The sequence below is a fragment of the Ornithodoros turicata genome, unplaced genomic scaffold (genome assembly GCF_037126465.1).
Source record: "Ornithodoros turicata isolate Travis unplaced genomic scaffold, ASM3712646v1 Chromosome29, whole genome shotgun sequence".
Taxonomy (NCBI): domain Eukaryota; kingdom Metazoa; phylum Arthropoda; class Arachnida; order Ixodida; family Argasidae; genus Ornithodoros; species Ornithodoros turicata.
The window spans coordinates 1,329,133-1,351,759 of NW_026999353.1; the positions used below are offsets into that span (position 1 = coordinate 1,329,133).

Sequence of the window (22,627 nt, forward strand, 5' to 3'; positions counted from 1 at the left end):
CTCTCTTCCTCCGAAAGAGGTCATTCTACTTCCACCAGTTTCAAAATTTCTGTCGCAAACGGAAGAGAACTGCCATTGCGCAGGTTGTCAGTCGTTGCCTGTGGTAAAAATTTTTGTTTCGTCGAATAACTATAGGTATTCTTCTTGTCAAACACGTCCTCGTAGCTTGTTTTCGGTCTCTATGTCAACTACCGTTACATGTACCGTTTTATTGTCTCGTTCGGCTTCACGGATCGCAGGTGTAAGGCTAATACGGCTTTTCCTCTCTCCATATCAGCTCTATTAGCTGTTGCACCAGAGAGTAATGCACAAGATGAGCAAATACAGAGTGATTGATTTTAAGTTATTTTATCTGGTGGAAATTAGAGTAAATTATGCAATGTGACAGCACGCTATCACGCCTTGGATCACCAATTTATTTTAGTTCAATTTTATTGCACTGTTTATTTATTAGACGGGATCAAAAATAGTCGATATAACTTATCGGCAGTTATGTATGTGGTTATTAAGTCCCTATATTTTCGGAATTATTTGTCAATAATTGCATTTCCTGATCAACAGTGCTACTATATACGGAGGGAGTTGCCTCAGGACAGAAGCCGCCGATACTTCGAACAGAGACTGTTCCTCTTCTGGGCACCGATAGCTACATCATCATCATAGCCGATACCTACATCGTCTACGGATCTACACCCACCACCTGGGTCACAAGCAGCACCTAAAGGCCTCACCCCTAAAACAGTTCCTGCATTAGGAAAACTGACACCTGAACTAGAGCTAGAGTTGGCATCAGCCCTTAGCAACACAGGCCGTACGTTTCTAGAAATATTAAGGAAACAGTGCCACGCGCAACTCGCTACGAACCAGGTCCATATAAACAATATCAGTATCTCCGATGCGGAGGCAAACACTCTCGGACTACACATTCACAACCGCGAGCTAGCTAACAAGGAACACTCAAAACTCGGACAACCGAATTCCAACAACGACACGGATACCGGACTCACTAACACAACACACGCAGCAGCCGAACAAATACTTTCCAGCACCACATCCACAACTCTCCGCAACATCGCTGAGCCACCCCGAGAAAACTCTGACGCAAACACCGTAATAGATGTATCACGCTCACTAACCAGCGACGAACTACAAGTCCTCTCTAGGGGGTTAACATTCTGCCCTACACTTGATTCTGTTAACGAATACAAAATCCACAAAGGCATAACAGACTTTGCGAGACGGCTACGCCTTAAAGAATTCTTCGCTGACACAACACACAAAAAAAAAAAACGACATCCGACTACCATCAACCTGGACACCAAATCACGGCCGAGAACCCGCATTAGACCTGTACATTAAAGAAGTAAGCAACGACATCCTTCGCGGTATTTACCAAAGCTCGCGTGGTCACAACCTCACTAAAACACAGAGTGACATCATCAAAGCGCTTGCTGACAGAGATTATATCATTATCAAGCCTGCACATAAGGGTGGGAGTATCGTAATCTGGCCCACAGATAAATATATTTCTGAAGCTCGTAGACAACTCTACAATACGCAACACTACCTCAAACTCGACCATGACCCAACAAAGGAGTACACGGGGGTATTAACTCATACCATACGGGACCTCCACGAACGAAAGCTCATCACACGTGATGACCTCAGATATCTCACCCCATCAAACACAAGCGCAGGTCGTTTCTATTTACTGCCCAAAATCCACAAGGTACACTGTTAGAAAAAAAGGTATAAATCAGGTATAATAATGTGCTCTTATACCTCTTCTATACCTTCTGCTTCAGATATATACCTTTGAAGGGTATAGAAGAGGTACAAATTTCCTATTTATACCTCCTACCCTTCTCAAAGATATGAAAGAGGTATAAAGAAGGGCTAACGTACCATATTTATACCTCATCACCACGCGTTTATATCCGGTACCAGGAACAGATCGCCAGGGTATGCCTTTCACGGTATATAGATGAGGCTGCTATACCTTCCATTCTTTATACCTTTATAGTTTTTTATACCTTAACTTCCGCAACGGTCCTGTATCACATCATTATTATTTTTTCTTGAGACGGTATCAGCTGAGTTAAACGGATATTCAACTAAGAAACACAGACATCAGTGCAGTACTATCTGAATCCACATGGTTAGTTTATGGCTGTATAATATCGGTATTGCTGGAAAGTTAAATCTAGATGTCCTCACCCTTAGGGTTGTGTACCAGACGAAAGCTGCTCCCGAGGTTGTCAAGTCGCCACCGATATATCAGTATTTGTTTCTCTGTAAATGTCTCTCTCTCTCGCGATACGTCGTGATACACACTTGATGGCTGCGCAGAGCCATCTTGCTCCTTGAAAATTTCCTTTGGTTTTTAACTCACGTTTACTTGTTTGTTTTTTTTTTTGCATGGGGAGAAATGTGGACGAGCTTTGTTTTCTACTTCACAACCATATGCGTTTGCGTGTGTTTGTAGTACGCGTGTGTGTGTATGTCAAAAACTTTTCTTCCCTCCAAAGGTGATTTTTCTAGTTCCATCCTGTAAAAATGCCTATGCCTAGGTGTGATTTAATACCATGATGGTAATCATGCAGACCCTCATAGGGTATAGAGCTGTACCCCTAAAGGTATGGCATATAGCCCTTTCTTGAGGACTATACCCGTAAGCGGGGTATAAAATAATACCTAAGAAGGGCTAAGTTATTGAGCCACCGATTTATACCTCTAAAGGTATAGATTTTTCTCTGAGTGTACACGCCAACGAGCTCTATACGGCTGACATCCCCGGCAGGACAATTGTATCTAATAACAACACACCAACAGAAAGACTCTCGAAATTCCTGGACCACTAATTAAACCATATTCCGACAACACTGCCACCGCATGTACAAGACACACCCCACCTCCTCAGAATAATCAGAGATATAAACAACACTCGTACATTTGGTAGGGACACAATACTAGCCATGCTAGATGTGACATCACTGTATACTAACATCCCACATAACGACGGAATCACAGCCCTCTGCAATACCCTTTCTACAACAAACACCAGAAAAGACACGGAAACCATACTCGCTCTAATGGACCTGGTCCTTAAACTGAACTACTTCGAGTTCAATGGCGAATACTACCTACAAGTACACGATACAAGTATGGGCACACCTGTTGCACCCACATACGCAAATATCTTCATGGGGTTCCTAGAAAACAAAGTTCTTAGCGGCCTCTCATTGTAATCCACCGTGTACCTTCGATACATCGACGATATACTGATAATATGGGAACACGGGGAACATGAATTTCAAAAGTTCGTAGACCTGCTGAACACCGCGCATAGCAACATAAAGTTCACATCACTACAGTCAGCTTACTTAATCAACTTCCTCGACACCACAATATCACTAGACAACGGCAACCTCACCACAACCCTGTACAAAAAGCCAACTGACAAACAACAATACCTTCACTTCTAGAGTCAGCACCCGCGTCACTGTAAGGTTGGAATTCCTAATGGGCAGAGTGTAAGACTGCGCAGAATTTCTTCAAACGACACAGATTACGCTGAGAAGCTTGACAAACTCTGCAGTACACTCGCCCAAAGGGACTATCCAGGCTCCCTCCTAACCGAATTCCCTCGCAAGGCCCTCACACTCGATCGAAACGAAGTTCTGGAAAACCGAAAAAATCCTGACGCGTGCCAGATAAGCTTCATCACAAGATATTCCAACGCACTTCCAAACATTAAAGCCATTCTACAGAAGCATGAGCCCTTCCTCCAACTCAGTGACCGACTTAGCAATATATTCACCCATCCAATACAGGTGACATACCGACGCGCAAAAAACCTAGCAGACTCCTTGGTCAATGCCAAAATCAGCAAAGCGAGCACCCAGTGCACCGGAACACGACCCTGCAACCTCCAGCGCTGCGAAACATGCAAGCACGTTCAATACGCTAACTCCATCAAAAGCACTGCGAACAATTACACCCACCCCGTTAACCACGCATTCACATGCACAAGCTCCAATGTCATATACTGCATTGAACGCGGCGACGGCTCTATGCAATATATTGGTGGAACCGCATGAACAACCGCCTTACCGGACACAGAACCGACACGTCCAACAAACTCCCCAAAGCAGTCGCCGAACACTTTAACGTTCCTCGTCACAGTTTTGACAACATTAAACTATATATTCTAGAAAGCGGGTTTAGATCCACACGTGACAGACGTGATAGGGAGTCGTATCTCATATACAAGTTCAAAACTCTTCACCCGTACGGTATCAACAAATCACAAGGCGCCTTAGAAACACTTCACACATAAAATATGCATTTCCCTTCTATCTCCATTATCATGTGTTATGTTCTGCACGGCCACTGCTTTCTGCTTTCTTTATTGCATGCCACAACTTTGTATTACTAATATAAAAAAAAAAACTTTGCTCGTTCTGGAATTTTCCCCACGTAACCACTAATCTCCTTATCTTTCGCTATGTTTGCTAATTCTTGCCTGTTGTCCAGATTCGTCCACGTGTTCGTGAACCTCCCATTTTTCTGTAACCGGTCTGAAGCCAAGATCACTCCGTTCACATAATCCCCTCCACACTCTAACAAAGCGGCCATTCACTCCGGCCGTAAAACTCCGTACGGACCCTTTCTTCCCTCCGGGCTGTTGACCCACAATTCGCATGAACCTTTAAACACGTCACACCTAACCCTTTACATACCATGCCAATGATGAGGACGGTGCCTAGAAGAAGAACAGTCTCTGTTCGAAATATCGGCGGCTTCTGTCCTGAAGCCCGACTGCCTTCCTACATCTCTACCGGTTCGCTGGATTTCTACCCATCTACGAGTGCTGCTATGTCGATTGTAGACACTACATCGCGAAATTTCTATAACTTTTCCTCTGCAACTTTCTTCGTGGGTTTTGCATACGAAAATATTAAGTAATTAATTTAATAGATGAATACCGTAATCGCGTGGCCATGCTCACATAATATAGAATTTTACTCACCCTGTCTCCATACTGACTGTTCCTGCCTCTCGCTGCTGGCCTTTGTATTCCTCGAACACTGCAACCGACATCACATCATATAATAATAGAGTTTGAGTAACCACTAACCAACCACGCAAGATGGCAGAGCAATTCAGAGTATGGCTCAACCAATTTCTTCTCTTACCATATATTTTGGTATGTTTCGGTTCTACCTTTTCGCGGTACGGCCCGCGAAAGGGGTCATGAAGAGAACAAAATGCAGGTTTTCTCGCTCTCGCTCTCAAGTGTTATGTTGAACAATGCAGTTCACATTGGAAGAGACATTATACTGAATATGGGTTTTACGGTTCCTTATGATAAAATGCGATATGCCTGAGTGCTGAGGAGAGAGAAACGACTGGTCGAGACACTGCACTACAATGTACTTATTTATTACGAAAATGAAATGAAATTTAGAAATTGTTACTATTGTGGGTGCTAGGTTATTTCTGCATGAATTTTGATTTACACGTCTAGAACTCTCGAGTGATATTGAAGCTGAATCTCATGCTGACAGAACCCGATGCTGACAGAGAAGCTTCCGCATGTAATGGTCCCCATCGCTTATCACACACACGATGTATCTGTGACGTCCTAAATCCCCATATCCTTAGGCCCAATTTTTTTCGAGTCATAGCTTCCCTTTCCGAGTCATAGCTTCCCTTTTCTTTTCCTCCCTTCCTTCGAAAGAGGTCATTCTACTTCCATCAGTTTCAAAATTTCTGTCGCAAACGGAAGAGAACTGCCTTTGTGCAGGATGTCAATCGTTGCCTGTGGTAAAAATTTTTGTTTCGTCGAATAACTATAGGTATTCTTCTTGTCAAACACGTCCTCGTAGCTTGTTTTCGGTCTCTATGTCAACTACCGTTACATGTACCGTTTTATTGTCTCGTTCGGCTTCACGGATCGCAGGTGTAAGGCTAATACGGCTTTTCCTCTCTCCATATCAGCTCTATTAGCTGTTGCACCAGGGAGTAATGCACAAAATGAGCAAATACAGAGTGATTGATTTTAAGTTATTTTATCTGGTGGAAATTACACTAAATTATGCAATGTTACACATGAATTCAGGTTGACAAGATTTCAACTTTCTCGTTTAGAACATGGCTTAAGTTAATGTAGAAGACAGCTAGTAGTCCAACCAGGGGTCGTAATTTTCGCTCACGACCACAATCACCTGATAAGGCGTATCGTCCTCGCACACTCTATATGAACTTACGCGAAGATCGATATCGCGCCCTGTATCTCGCACTCATGATCACATTATTTTGTGCAGCTTAGTATTATCAGATGATTTGAGACGATCAAAGCTGGTGACCGTAGACAACACCGCCGCTACACGAATCTCACACAAGTGATTATGACTGATAGCACTCTCACGATCACGAAATCAAGCATTGACAACATACAAACTATATTTTTACGGCATATTAGTGCACTCACGAGATAATGGAAATGACCACACACAAATGTGTGCAGATGAGTTACTTGACATCAAAACGTGTTTGTAGTGAGCTTCGTCAAGATTGGATGTCATGCGGGGGCAGTGTTCGACTGAACATATCTCTTCATTATACTTATCTTTCATAGAGAATTAATCACACATGGTTCCGATCTTGATAAACAGATTGAGAAACCAATAATTGTTCCACTTCGCTTTTTTTTTTTCGGAAAAGCCGTAATGCTGTATGCCAATTACAGTCACCCGGATACGCAGTGTGTGAGCGACGAGAAAATTATGTTCGTAATGCAAAACTGGTTAGGATGTACTCGAAAGGAGGAAGGCAGTGCTGAGCAATTAAAAATTTCCTTGGGGCTAGTTCAGTGGCAAGGGCCTCTGGAAAAGCGCCAATAAACGTAGACCTCTAAATTGATCACACGGCCTATGGGAATGATTTATACACAGTTGATCACCGGAACAAGCACTAAAATCAGCAATAATAATAATCGAGCACTCTATACCGCCTGTCACAGCCCACAGGTTAAGGTTTGGCCTGCACGATAAAGAAGGGTCTTAGCTGGACACTGCGTTCGAAGTGCGCATATGATATTCCTGCTATGGTTTTTCAGCCAGCTATCTTCAAGTTTAAAATGTCGCCATCAAAATCCACCGACAGGTGATAGGCGAAGTACCCACCGGTCAGAGCCCATTTTACACTCCGCACGCATGAATAATTAAATGTCGAAAACCGTAAATCCTGACCTAAAATTATGTACACACTCTGCAACATCCGATGTTGTAGCTTACAATCATAAATCATTTAATGCCGTGCATTATCCCGTAGGTACTTGCCGTTCGTGGCTCAGTTCCATAGAAAGTAGTGGGCTACAAATCGCTCTTTCAGGTTCATTATTCATTATACATGATCGTTGTATCTGTTGCTGCTGAAATATATTACCGCAGCAACGAATCTGTAAGACTAAATACATGGGTGACATGCAAGGTTTCGCGAAATCGATGCGCACATGCGCGACTGCCAATCACAAAATCACATACTCAAAGATTAACATTTTCCAAAACAGCGAGTATGTGGCAGGCACGGGTAAAACATAGACGCACAGGCAGTATTCGTTACATTTACAGCACTTACTCTTGCCTCTGACAGGCAAAAGCAGAAATAAAGATGTCCTTATGCAAGAATGCTACAGAGAGCGAGTGCGAACCTGCTGTAGCAGTTTCAGGGTCGACGGCAGGCCGATGTAGCGAAAACCAGCGACCTAGCGGCAAGATGACTGTGGACTCACGTGATAATGCCTTCGACGCGAACGATTTCGTTCAGAGCGCTACACAGTGGCTCCCGTTAGTGCCGCTGTGAACGTCACACGGATGAGTGCACTAAGCGAGCTCACGATATATCTGGTGGAGGGTGACAGCGATGACATTGATCGTGGAGCTTCGCGTTACATATGTCAGTGCGAGAGGATAATATTGCATAGGTGCTGCTATGCTGTGTGGAAGCGACCGGGACACACGCAGTTGATAGAATCAGCGATCGTGATTGTGTGTATCGTGAGTTATCGTGCTCATTAGTGATTTAGCCGAGCTCGCAGTTCAACGCATTGAAGGCATTGTCATTAAAGCCACACACTGTTTCTCGTTCTCGTTGTACACGGAGGAAATTCGTCATACAAGGTACACAAGGGCAACTAGCCATCAACAAATCGGCTTACTGTAGCTTTAAGATCCTGAGGGTCACGGAGATCAACAATGGACTGGGGAAGAGCATTCCAGGCCTTAGCCGCCTGAGGGCAAAATGAGCAGAGAAAAAAATCGTGGTTGCAGTGAGTCATCCCTACCTTGTAGAAATGATCCACCCTGGGAGAAATAAATGATGCTCTGAACAGTAGCGCAGAGTGTACCATGTGGTTATGAAAAATCTTATGAAATAGGCACAGACTGGAAACCATTCGACGCCTGCTGAGATTAATGAGAGAAAGCTGAGTTTTCATGCTGGGTGTACTATTCTGCACTCTAAAAAATATAACTCCTTTTTGGGTGTAATTTGACGATACCCTAACTGACTCCCTTTTTGGTGTATATATACACCCTCTCGCAAGGCTACACCCCTCAGAAAGGGTGTTCTCTGAACACCTCTTTTGGTGTAATCTAGCGGTACCCTAACTGACTCTCTTTTTGGTGTATGTCTACACCCCAGGCAAGACAACACCCTTCAGTAAGGGTGTTATGCCGAGGGCAACAGAAACACAACGGTTAAAATAACAGGCATATTCTTTATTTGGATTACCTATAATACACTGCATGCGCTGCAATAAGAATTGCATAGTCACCGCACAATACAAAACATAAGTGTCCACCAACTTGTCGATCAAGATGAAGATATTATGGTGAGGCCAAGAGGAGTCCTGCCTCTGTAGTGATAGAAAAAATGAACTGTGAAATGCCTTAATCAAATTAAGGGCGAACCACAAACCAAATTACATGATAGTACGCAGATGGCTGAGGCTAGAGAAGAATTATGAGTATACACAAACACAGCCCTCGCCAACACACAAGCAGCTCAAGATAGAAAGTAAGGCAATCGATAAATGTTGGATTTTACTTGGCGCAAAAGCAACTCAAGCTATAATACGCCAAAACCATGGTAATATTGTGAGTAGTTAAAAATCAGACGATTATACTAAAATAACGTAGAAATTAAGAAGCATACAATCATAGTGTAGTTAAAAGACCAATGTCCCCACAAAGCTGCGATGGGTAAAGAGTCAGCGAAGTGTCGGTAGCGAGACCCGAACCCATACCTCTCTGATTTCTGGTCAAGTGTATTACCAATTACACCATTCTGACATCGCCAACACACAAACTTGCCAGGGCCTGGTTCAGAAGACGCGCACAGCCATTGACTCAGCACATCTGACCGGAAATCAGAGGGTTGTGGCCTTGTGGTTTCATTGTGCGCTACCTCCTGCCTCTTGAGTTGTTGACTCTTGCAGGCTGCTTTACTTGTTACCACAAATTGCACCAACTTCGTTTGGTACATATACCGCTTGACTTTGCCTAACGGCCACATATGACCGTTACAACGCGACGTGCACTGTTCTCTGATCTAATCCGTGAATTCCACTTAAGGTTAAAACATAATCTCAAAATATCCGCTCCGAAGGCACCTCAATCAACCAGACAAGACAAAATACACCGACAACACTTACCAAACAGCACGCTGCAGCGAGACGCTCGGACAAGTTACTCGACCCGATGGGCACGGCGCATCTGTTGCTTGCATCCGTTCGACACCCGGAACCATAATCCTTGCAGTACCATACTAAACGCAGATGGTCAAATGACCTGTAGTTCACCAAACGACCTCCCCAGCGAACACGCAACAACTAACTCCCAACCGCCATAGCTGGAGAATACAGAGTAAACAGCACACCGTTGCCAGACCTGCCGTAGCGAAGCATTAGAAATTTAATGGCCACTACACCTTTTCCACACCAATTCTCGAAATTACACCCTGCAGAGCGGGACATACACATATTACACCCCTTTCAGACCAAAAACAGGGTGTATTCTTTTTCTTGGGGGTGTAATAAGGGAGTAAAGCAACTGATACGCCCCAAATACGCCCCAATTACACCTAAAAAGGAGTTTTATTTTTTAGAGTGTGGGAACTGAACTCGTTATGAATGAAGCGGACAGCTCGATTCTGTACTGCTTCGAGAGCATACTTGGCGTACTGTAAACGTGTCATACTGCCCATAAAATATATGTATTTTTTTGCGCTTCCCAGCGTGCGCAGCGTGTATGTCGAGTGATTGTTACTTTTTTTATTTGTTCAGAAGTCAATATATGCTTTGCAGTAGAATATAAAGCGTCTTTCCGCCGTTTTTTAACATCTGCCACCGTTGCCGATGGTTTTGTTTTGTGCTGCTCCGCTTTCTTTCAAAAAAAAAAAAAAAGAAGAACCGAAAGAAGCGAAAGAATCAACAAGAGATTGGGCCTCTCAGCCGAAAACCTTTGGAAATGAAGTGGCATTCACTTGCAAAGAGAAAACGGACACTGAACATTGGCCTCCTCGCGAGTTTCTACACATTCGGAAGCACTGTTGGCCTTGAGTAGCAGTGAAGGGTGATGTGTCTAAATTTAATTCGACTGCGTATACAAACAGCAGTTCGATGAGAAATCGCTTGGCGTATTAAGTCAACGTGGACGTAGTGCCTCTGTTTCTCACTAATGTTTTTCAGGAAGTGAGTTGGTTCACAGAAAGTCGAATTTCTGCAGTTGTACATCGTCCCGCGTTTGTCTCTCTCGTGCGATACATGATCCATACAGCATCCCACCACGGAGCTGATTCGCACAGTCCGTGAAACAGCCATAACAGGACCTCCAGCGGATATATGGCTAAGGATATCCCTCAATAAATATCTCAGGGGAGTCCCACGGAGGTCCGTTTGAGGATATGAACATTGGGATCCATTTTGGACGCTTGGGATTAATATGGGATGTCCCCGGGATTTCATGTGTTGTCCAGTAGATGAAACGTCTAATGGAAAGAATGAGGAACGTAGGTCACCCATATCCACTTCTGGAGCCACTAATTCACTCCACTGAACCAATGTCAACGCGGAGAGGAGCACAAAGCACCGTCTTATATTGCATGAAGGAGGGCAGCATCGTAGGTATTCTCTGACAGCAAAGAACAAAATGCACAATGCTGTGAACTGAGTGACAAACAACATGTGATCAATCGTGAACTGGACCAACTGGGGACAACTAATGTGGCCAACAAGTATGTGACCGACTGTAACAAATGTGAACACATGGAAGCTATTATCATGAACTGTATTGTCACAAAGCGAAATGGGTCGGCGAGTCGTCGAATAAACAGCAAACGGTTTATTAGACTACTTGGTAGTAAAACACAAGAGTGATAGCTCCCTGAACACAACTGAGTCCAGAGAATGAATGCTCCAGCTTGGAACGCACAAGCATTTAAGCGTCGCGCCGAAAAGTGTAGAAACAGCAAGTGCGTTTGCCAGAGGGCAGGCGATGTGTCTGGAAGCTTCTTGCTTCTTCAGCATGCGCCGGGATGAGATATATCGTTTCGTGCCTGCTCTGGAAGTTTCGCGATGGTGATTCGCGGCATTGCCCCCTCCGTAGACGTGGCATCGTCTCGATGCCGTTTGTTCTCCTTCTCTTTTTTTTTTTTTTGCCATGTTGTCTCCTTCTTCTTCAGTCTTCAGCGCTACCTGCTGTAGTACCGCTTCAGTCAAACGACGTGAACCATTTCAGTCCTCGGGGGTCGTCGAGAGGGAATGCTGCCCTCAGGTACCACTTCGTAATCCAGATGGGTAGAAATCCAGCGAACCGGTAGAATGTAGGAAGGGAGTTGCCTCAGGACAGAAGCCGCCGTCGAAGAAGAAGCCGAAGCCGCCGCCGACTTCTGTCCTGAGGCAACTCCCTTCCTACTTCGTAATCCACGTCTGCAATGCGTCGAAGTACTTTGTAGGGACCGAAGTACCGCTTCAGTAGCTTCTGGCTCAGGCCTCGTCGTCGAATCGGCGTCCAAACCCATACCGAGTCGCCTGGACTGAAGCGTACGTCTCGTCGGCGCAAATTGTACCTTCTTTCATCTAGGCGTTGTTGTTGACCAATGCGTAGTCTGGTCAGCTGGCGGGCTTCTTCTGCTCGCTGTGTGAAGTCCAGAGCGTTGTTTTCCATATCACTGGGTTCGTGGGGCAGCATCGCGTCCCGTGAATCCCGTTGTTTCCTGGACAACCGTGTTTTAGGCGAACGTGACGTAAGGCAGTATTTCGTCCCATGTCTTGTGCTCGACGTCGACGTACATCGAAACCATGTCGGCAAGGGCTTTGTTTGAGCGTTTGGTGAGCACAGTTCGTCTGCGGATGGTACGCCGTTGTCCTCCGGTGAGCGGTGTGGCTGAGTCGAAGGATTTCTTGTGTTAGCCTGCTTGTAAATGCCGTTCCCCTATCGGTGATTAAGGCGGTCGGAGCTCCGTGCCGTAGTACGATGTTCTCGATAAAGAACTTCGCCACTTCTGTTGCTGTGCCCTGTGGAAGTGCCTTAGTCTCAGCATAGCGTGTCAGGTAGTCGGTGGCGACGATTATCCAACGATTTCCGGAAGACGAACGTGGGAAGGGCCCGAGTAGATCCATCCCAATCTGCTCGAACGGCGCCAACGGCGGTGCGATTGGCTGAAGGTACGCAGAAGGTCGTACCGGTGCCGTTTTTCGTCGTTGGCATTCCCGGCACGTCCTTACGTAGTGGTGTACGGTCTTGGCCAGTTTTGGCTAGTAGTACTTTTCCCTTATACGGGCCAGTGTCCGGCTGTATCCCAAATGACCTGATGACGGTTCGTCGTGGCAGGATTCAAGAATCTCGATGCGCATATCCCCAGGCAAAACGAGAAGCCACGTAGCGCCTTGTCGTGCGTGGTTTTCTTTGTAGAGGACAACATTACGTAGGGAAAAACTTGGGAGCGATCTTCTGAAGATGGGAGGAACATTGTCGGCGCGGTCCTGCAGATAGTCGACGACTGTCTTGAATTCGGGGTCGTTGTTCTGCTTGGAAGACATGGTAGTCGCGCTCATTAGACCGAGGAAGGCGTCGTCCTCCTCGAGGCTGTTGTCCTGTCGCTGGAGTGGTGCTCGGGACAGGCAGTCTGCGTCGTTGTGTTTTCTTCCTGACATGTAAGTGACGGTTACGTCATACTCCTGTAATCGGAGGCTCCATCTCGCTAGGCGTTCTGAGGGGTCCCTTAAACCAGCCAGACAGCACAGAGAATGGTGGTCTGTTACCACCCTGAACGGCCGTCCGTACAGGTAGGGACGCAACTTTGTGATGGCCCATATGAGTGCAAGGCACTCTTTCTCGGTCGTCGAATAGTTCTTCTCTGCCTTCGTTACCGTTCTGCTTGCGTAAGCGATGACACGTTCGACGTCGTCGTGAAGTTGAACGAGCACGGCTCCTAGCCCATCGTTGCCTGCGACGGTGTGTACTTCTGTTTCGGCGTTTGGATCGAAGTGGGCAAGCACGGGTGCGGTCTGTAGACGCGTCTTCAATTCATCAATCGCCTGTTGCTGGGCTTCACTCCAGATAAACGTGGATCCGTCCTTCGTGAGGGCATTCAGGGGTGACGCAATTTTTGAAAAGTTCGGAATTAACCGTCGGTAGTAGGCGCAAAGGCCAAGAAACCTTCGAACGTCTTTCACGTTAGAAGGAACAGGGTAATTTGCGATGGCCGCCGTCTTCTCGGGGTTGGGGCGTACGCCGTCGCTGCTCACGAGATGGCCGAGAAATCTGAGTTCCTCGTAGCCGAATCGACACTTCTGAGGCTTCAACGTCAGCCCTGCAGTTCTGATAGCCTCGAGGACTTGTTTTAGCCGTTCAACATGTTCTTCGAATGTTCTTGCGAAGACGACAGCATCGTCGAGGTACACCAGGCAGGTTTGCCACTTCAACCCGGCGAGAACTGTATCCATAACAAGCTGAAACGTCGCTGGCGCTGTGCAAAGGCCGAAAGGCATAACCTTGAATTCGAAAAGTCCATCCGGAGTGACGAAGGCAGTCTTCTCACGGTCCCGTTCATCGACTTCAATTTGCCAGTACCCTGCCTTGAGGTCCATGGAAGAGAAAAATTTTGCGTTTTAAAGGCGATCGAGCGTGTCGTCGATGCGCGGTAACGGGTAGACGTCCTTCTTCGCTATCTCATTGAGTTTCCGGTAGTCGACGCAGAACCCTGAGTGTTCCCTCCTTCTTCTTCACTAGTGCCATCGGCGATGCCCACGGACTGGTTGACGGCTGGATAATGTCATCTCTTAGCATCTCTTCTACTTGCGTTCGGGTCGTTTCTCGCTCTTTGCAGGAGACCCGGTACGGCATGCGGTGAATTGGACGGGCCTTTTCGTCGATGATGATCCGGCGCTTCGCAATGGGCGTTTGTCTTACTTTCGACGATGCAGCAAAGCAGTCACTGAAATCGTTGAGCATCTGGAGAAGGGTTTGCTTTTGAGTTGTATTGAGTTGAGGGTTTACGTCGAAATGTCCGGCCTCGTTTTCTGTGGTGACCGCGATGCGAGCAGTGTCCATCAGGCAAACATCCGTGGTGGAGTATTGGTCTACGATGACGGCTATCTTCGTGCCGTTCGCCAGGTGTTGTGGCTCCGGGCGAAAATTTGTGACCAGCAGTTCGAATATTCCGGTTCTTACGGGCACAATTCGTCTTGCTATCCCAATACCTCGTTCGAAGAGAAGTTGCGTGTTGCCTTCCGCCAACGAACAGCCAGTCGGTGCTCTGTCGCACGTAGCGGTCACAAGGACTGACGACAAGGGAGGCAGGTTGACGTGCTGAGTCGTCACGGCGGTTACGTCCGTGTTTGCGCGTTTCTCCGGGGTTATTCGTGCCCACCACTTGTCTTCTGCTGTTTCCGGCGTTTTAAAGGAGATAACTCCATTTGTGAAGTCGATCAATGCTTCGTTCGAAGCGATCCGACGTCGAGGCCAGCGGTCGTGGAGAAAGCCTCGTAGCCCTGGTGTCGTTTGTCGACGGTTTGTCGACGGCGTCACAGGGTCCTCTCGATGCGGACGGCTTCATCCAGAAAAGCGTCGGTCGTGGCGGGTGGATCCCGGGACAGGGCGCGAAAATTTTCTTCTTCTACGCCCCTCAAGAGTCGCTGAACCTTCTTCTCCTCGGATGCTTTGGGGTTAGCTCGCCGGAAGAGCCGCAACACATCTTCGACGGAACCTGTAACGCTTTCGTTTGGCAGCTGGATCCGTCTCTGGAGCAGATGTTCAGCGCGTTCAGCTCGTTGGTGAAAAGCGGACGCCTCGCGGAGTTTGCTTTTGAAGACGTCCCAAGACGTGAGCGAAGTCTCCCGGTTCTCGAACCATGTCTTTGCGGTGCCTTCCAGGGAGAAATAGACGTTGACGAGCATTTGGTCGTCACTCCAATTGTTGAACTTGGCGATCCGCTCGTAGTGGTCGACCCAATCGTCTACGTCGTCGTAATACTCCCCGCTGAATGTCTTCGGCGACCGTGCAGGGGCTATGGGCGTGGCAACACTTGGGTACTGGTACTGGTTGCGCCTCTTGGGTACCGCAGTCATCTTCTTCTTGCGTTTAGGGGGTTCTAATGGACCGAATTCTGCATGCAGACCAAGCTGTTTTCTGCTTTGTCGCAGTTGGTCTTCCAGGCCGTTGGACAAGGGATGCCCCGCACCTCCACCAGAAATGTCACGAAGCGAAATGGGTCGGCGAGTCGTCGAATAAACAGCAAACGGTTTATTAGACTACTTGGTAGCAAAACGCAAGAGTGATAGCTCTCTGAACACAACTGAGTCCAAAGAATGAATGCTCCAGCTTGGAGCGCACAAGCATTTAAGTGTCGCACTGAAAAGTCTAGAAACAGCACGTGCGTTTGCCAGAGAGCAGGCGATGTGTCTGGAAGCTTCTTGCTTCTTCAGCATGCGCCGGGATGAGATGTACCGTTTCGTGCCTGCCCTGGAAGCTCCGCGATGATGATTCGTGGCAGTATGGTGTTTGCCGAAAGTGACCACCAGATCCACCGAAATTTGCACTGAACGTATCATCGTTGTGTCTCGTGTGTCCTGTTTTTTCGTGTTTCCTTTCTTTCCTTGTGTCTTTTCTCTCTCCCTCTGTCTCTGTGACGGCTTGCCGCCCCTCTCGGCAGGCAGACCTTTCTCTTTCTTGTTTTTTTTTTCTTTTCTTTCGATAAACTATACCTCCCTCCCTATTTGCCTATTTGCCTCTTGGAGCATAAATAGCTGTCTATTTCCAGCCTTTTTAGTGCCTAAATCTCCGGGTCCTAGTGGTGAGCTAAACTATGACACACTCTTAATCTGGTTCCTTCTAACGTTACTGTGAAGTGTATCTGACTTCTGAAATACAAGTTATTTGTACTCGATGTAAAGGTTACAGCCCATTCAGAGGTTACATGAGGACGTGTGCTGCCTTCTTACAGGTTACATTGCAAGAGTCGCGTTACCCCCTACCACGGTGCTACGCTTTCGGAGAAGTTTCCAGCGTTACTTATAAAAGCGAAGTGGTCCGTCGTTTCGCGAAAGTTTTCTACTTATGTTTGCGGAGAAAATCTAATAATTTGCTCAGTGCAAGCATTAATATTTTTCATACGATTTATAACTCTCAGTTATTTCATGGTTCAGTAAGATAAATGCGTAAGAGGCCAATAAGGAAGCAGTGTGAACTCAAGCGGCAATTGGAGGGGATTTATAGTGCAGTGAGTATAAAATATATGCTCCAAACAATTTAAGTCGCATAAATATTGTGATCCACGTGAGAGCTCATTCAGGGATTCAACTTGCTAATTATTGCGTCATGTACCTGACACATGGCAAAGGTAAAGTCGGCAGGTGGCGGTTCAACGGGAAGTGGCAATATCGTTGACTACGTTGATGCCAACGCTCCTATTACCCCTCAGCAACATGGCTTCCGCAGATCCCTTTGAACCATTACGCAAATGATTGAATTCACTCATTTCCCAGCTTCAGCACTTAGTCATCGAGCCCAAGTCGATGTTATTTTGATAATAATAATAATAGTACTAACTTCCAACCTTAGACCCTAATAAAGCTTTCGAGAAAGTTTGCCATGCTAAACTTTTTCAGAAACTGCACGCAGTAACAAATAACGGGAAAAAAAATTCTAAATTGAAAATTACATTGCGCATCGCACCAGCTTGTTTCTCTGAAGGCGAGCTTTTTCTGAAGCGCGACATATTGTCAGAAGTCCGTCAGGGGTCGGTTTTAGGGCCACTGCTACTCCTCATAATTATTAATGAAGCTGCAGACGAGGTCTTCACCAAACAAGGTTGTACGCGGATGACTCCGTGTTGTATGCCGGAGCACTCCATCAACACCATCAGATCGCTCTTTACGAGTTGCTCAAAAATTTCCTGAATGGCGCAAGGCATGGCAATTGGATATCAAGTTCTCGAAATGTGCAGTGGTATCATTTACTAATAAGACAAACCAACGTGTTTTTTCGTACACTGTAATAGAAACTTGGCAAATCGCGTTGACGATTTTAAGATACTTATACTTTTATTCTAACTTAAAATGGAATGAACATATGAGTTGTATATCCTCTGAGGTTCTTCAGAAACTCGGGCCTGTCAGACGTGGCCTGAAACTCTCACCCAGTGACACTAAACTTTTGGCATATAAGATGATTGTGCGTCCAGCTCTCGAATACGACTTCGTCGCCTGGGCCCTCTTTACTAAGAATTACATGTCCTGAATTGACGCCATCTAAAACAAAGTAGTCAGGTTGATATAGAACCGATATTATAAGTGACTTCTCTCCGTCATCCGCTCTTGAACTTCTGGGTCTGCAGCCCCATCGACAGGGGCGTGCTCTTGATGGAATCATGTGCTTATACCTTATTGTTAATTACATGGCAATGCATGCTAAATTTTACCAGCATTCTTGTCTACATAATGCACACCACTTGAACATTGTTCCACCTCGTTCTCGAATTGATGTGTCCAAATTTCGGATGGACTAATGACATTTCGCTAGACCAGTTTTTGTCTGACACCAGCCCATTCGTGCCACAGCCTTATTAAGGCTGCAGTATGTGGAAATAAACAAATAAATAAATGTGTGTGTGTCATTATTTCAAATATCCTCTCTTCTTGCAATGCAGTCGAAAGACATTTACAAAAGCCCGTCGCATATATGATTAAATGCCACATATACTATTTCAAGGCTCTGCAAGATTTGTGTTTCAAAATGGCCGTTTCCGGCTCTGGATAGGTCACGACAGTGTGTTAGGCGTTAGTCATGCTACAAAATACAGTTGCAATCTGAAATGCTTCATGACTGGGTGACGGCGCGAGAAGTAATTTTTTTATTGTTCTTCTTGTTAGTGTTCGTCAATTGTACGTCTTGCCACGCTCCTTCTATACTCCTGGTCGTGCAACTCGTCGAAAGTGTGTTCTAGTGCCCACATGTTGCGCTAAGTGGCGCGCACATCGAATTCATTCGTTAAGATAATTTTGGGGGCACGGTTCCGCATTTAGGTAGAACAATTAAGAGCACATTCAAAATTAGTGACAATTACACGCAAGCGATAACATATTCCTGGGCACAAAAAGCGGTTTCGAAAAGCATAGTGCGCTCGCAAACTGCTTCTGCCCAATAGAAGTGCTCTTTCAATCACTGAACAATAAAAAAAATATAAAAACAATTGCTGGAGTTGAATATAGACCAAAAGCCACGAAGCATGTTGAAAACAGGGGTATATTACACAGGCTTACACAACAGTAAAAAATACACTACATTTCGAAGCCCGTACGCTCGTTCTCATCAGCTTGAGTACACACGTCAAATGTCCAGACGGAAACATCCTGTAGTCCTGTATGTTTGTTATACCGTTGTGTAAGCCAGTGTAATACCACTGTTTTCAGTATAAAAACATGCACACGTCCTGTTATTGCCGTTCATGCACCAAAGAATCACGTTTGACCATTTCGTCCAATTTGGAAATCAGAGCAGATAGACTGTCACGCACGCGAGGAAATCGTTGTTTCAGCAGTCCTGCATGTGAAAGTTAGCATGGTTATCAGAGGGTCATTGATATTGAAATATATTGAAATGAAGCACAGCAGTTTTTCGCTGTGCTTCATTTCTAATTTGACCTAAAAAAAGGCTAATATTGGACCGCCTTGACTGGTTTCTGGAGTCCCGGACGCTCCTACACCCGGCGCAGGCAGGTTTCAGGAGAGCTCGTTGTACAATGGATTGTGTCTTGAATGTGGTAACCCACGTAGAACAGTCTAGATCGGATGGTCTACTAACCGTGGCAGCATTCCTTGATATTAAGCGAGCCTATGACACTACAAGCCACGGCCATGTACTCCATGAGCTTTTCTCCCTGAGCGTTACTGGGCGAGCTCTCAGGTGGATAGCCAACTATCTACGTGGTAGAACTGTCTTTGTGATGACTTCGGATGGTGAAACGTCTCATCACAGCACAACAGCAGGTGTCCCACAGGGCAGGGTCCTCAGCCCACTCCTCTTCAATGTCGTGATGGCTGCTCTACCAGCTCTCTTGCCACGGGGCGTCAACATCAGCTTGTATGCTGACGATATATGCATATGGACATCCGGCAAGCAGTGCCCAGCGCTACAGCGCCGCTTACAGTGTGCCCTTGATGTTGTAGCTGCTTTCCTGGAAAACAGAGGCATGGACCTCTCTCATGAGAAGACTGTTTTTTTGCCTTTTACTCGCCGTCATTTGAAGGACTTTCAGCTTCATATAGGTGGGAATGTCGTGCGGCGTGTTACACATCATAAGTTTCTTGGTGTGGTTCTTGACCGCTGTCTGTCCTGGAGAGCGGAGGTTCGTTGTCTGAGAGGTAGAGCTGAGTCTCGACTGAGTGTCCTGCGATACCTCTGTGGTGCCCGCTGGGGAATTTCTACAAGGGCATTGCTTGGTCTGCACCGGTCCCTCATACGACAAATGTTAATGTACCATCTTCCAGTGTTGCATAGTCTTTGTCCTTCGTCTGAACAAGTGTTGGAAACCGTCCTTGCAAAGAGCATGAAACAGTGCCTTGGTGTCCACAAATCAACGCCAACTGCCCCTGTCATGGCTGAAGCCAAGGAGCCTTCGCTGGTCTTTATGCGGACGGCACAATCTCTTGGGCACTACATGAGGCTCTCCACTCGCCACTACCGTCACACATTAGTGCGCGACATTCTTCGGCGACCAGCATCCGGGTACTGCCAAGCCGTTTTAGCTCACCGCAGCCTCATTCCAAAGCATAAAAAACTGGTTCTACCCGCAGTCCCTCCATGGGTCCTTCAGGCACCATCTGTGCATGTCAATGTCCCTGGCTTGACTACCAGAAAATCGGCTACAACAATTGTTCTTCGCCAACTCACCCTGAGTCTGCTTCATCGCGATGAAGGCAGAATTAAAATCTTTACTGATGGCTCATCGACACAGACCGGCTCTACCTGTGCATTCGTAATCCCTGAGCTGTCGATTGAACGAAGCGCTAAGCTGTCGCACTCGACGTCGGCTGCTGTGGCCGAGCTGCATTCCATTCTTATGACGCTTTCCTTCATTGTGTCCCGTCCACCACCGATGCACTGGACCATATACAGTGACTCCAAAACCGCCCTCCAAGCTCTGCAGTGCACCCTGTGCTCGAGCTCCCTCGCTCCACTGGTGTGTGACGTCCTCAGGGAGTCGTCATGTGCTGTCACACAGACACATAACATCACCTTGCAGTGGATCCCAGGTCATTGTGGCGTCCCGGGGAATGAGGCTGCCGACCTACTTGCGAGACGTGCTCATGTGGCACGAGGCGTACCTACGCACCCTACGTATTTCACCCAAGCGGACGCTCTCATGGGACGTCTGTGCAGTGAACACTGGCGCAGAAGTGTCCCTTCTACGTCGTTCCTGCGCAGGGTGGACCCAGATCTCCGTCTGAACCGGCACCAGCTAACACTTTGTTTCTTTGTTGCCTGTCTTACCCCTTTTGTAACTGTTGCTCAAACTGTAGAACGTTCAGTTTTGTAACATGTGTTGTATTCTTTGAGCATTGGTAAGTTCATTCGTTTAAAAGCCTCCCTGCTTCTCAAGCAAATGTTGTTTTGTTTAAGCTACATTGCCTTAACAGCCATTGCCACATTGCCACACACACGCAAACACACACATTTCACAGCCTCTTGTTCACACTTGCCGCAAGGTACACATTGGCGGTCCAACCTATTTCTTCTGTGTTCTTATTTACGAGGTAGGGTGTGCTTCGGGTGATCCGCACAGGTCGAAAGTATCATAGAATTAGTCCGGATATTCGCCTTTGAGTTTCACCTGGCTAACCAAACGGGGCGCTCCCGGCGGACCTCGTGACACATACCCTGCATAAGTTCACATATGTTGCTTGTGAATGGCGTGTCGTATACATAATATGCACGTACATAAACCAATAATAAAGTTGTTGTTGTTGTTACATAAAACTCGAAATAAGACTAAAAAGTCGTAATGTCCTCTACCGTTTGGAAAACAATAAATAAATGTTACAAAGTTAAAATATGAACAAACGAGCGTTCGTTGGAAGTCTCTGACAAGCCGTAACGTTTTCGAAATAGTGTGACACAACGAGGCAGTTCGTGATATATTTCAAGGGCTATCAGTATGAAGAGGTTCAGTATCAGTATGATAGCACCAATTTATAACAGAGTGCCGCTCGAGAACGGGCGCAGAGTGCCGCTAGGGTCCTGGAGGGAACAAAGCAATACACAGGACATTCCACAGATATCGTACTGGGAGATCATGATATCCGTGGGACATGATCGCTTTGAGTATGTTCTTCTACAGGACATCCCAATGATTATCGGGTTGCCGCATTTATCGATTTTGTTATACCCTGCAATAAACCTTAAGGTAGAAAACCACCCGTTTCTTGCATTTCCCCTAACGGACAACGCGGCGTTTCACAATTAAAAACTAAGAAAATATGAAAGCTTCCAGGACCACTAAGTCTATGAAGGTCTTCGAATGGCACCAGTGGCACTTTTTCAGGAAAAAAATCTTCCTGGGAACAGAACCGCAAAGGGTGCTGCCCCGACGACTGTTTTAGGCCTCGCAATCAAAGACACGGGACACGCGGTTGCGGGACGCTTTATCAAGGGCCCCTTCTCCATTCTATGAGGGATCGACTCCCCTTTGCGTCCTTCCAGCGCGTATGCGGAGTTGAACGGAAACCAGAGCATGTCTTTCCATATCCAGTGGCATTTCCTTTGAAAGAGAAAACATACTAGATTGCTTGTTTTGTGACCTGGGTGGGTGGTTGGTCTGATGTAGGGGGGAGAGTGCGGTCAGCCTATTCTGGAGCAGTGGGTCGCACCACCCAGGGGATGGAGAAGAGGGGACTGTGAAAGAGGAAGGGAAGAGATGATGGTGGCACAGGAGAGGGAGGGTTCTGTTATCCCTCTTGTACTTGTATTTGGGTAGTCCAAGAGAACTACCCAGCACAGATAACATTTGGTAGGTTCACCTAAAGTCGTTCTCGCGCAGTGTTACACCAAAGCGGTTTCTC

The 22,627-nt window shown here is 46.4% G+C and overlaps 1 protein-coding gene across 1 annotated transcript in view; it reads right to left on the reverse strand.

Annotated features, from left to right (window-relative positions):
* LOC135373686 (caspase-3-like) overlaps nucleotides 1-22,627 on the reverse strand; it is a 253,647-nt gene that overhangs the window by 39,308 nt on the left and 191,712 nt on the right. Inside the window, exon 9 of the mRNA XM_064606770.1 lies at nucleotides 5,033-5,090. Within this exon, the coding sequence (XP_064462840.1) occupies nucleotides 5,033-5,090 (58 nt within the window). The remainder of the gene's footprint in view (nucleotides 1-5,032; nucleotides 5,091-22,627) is intronic.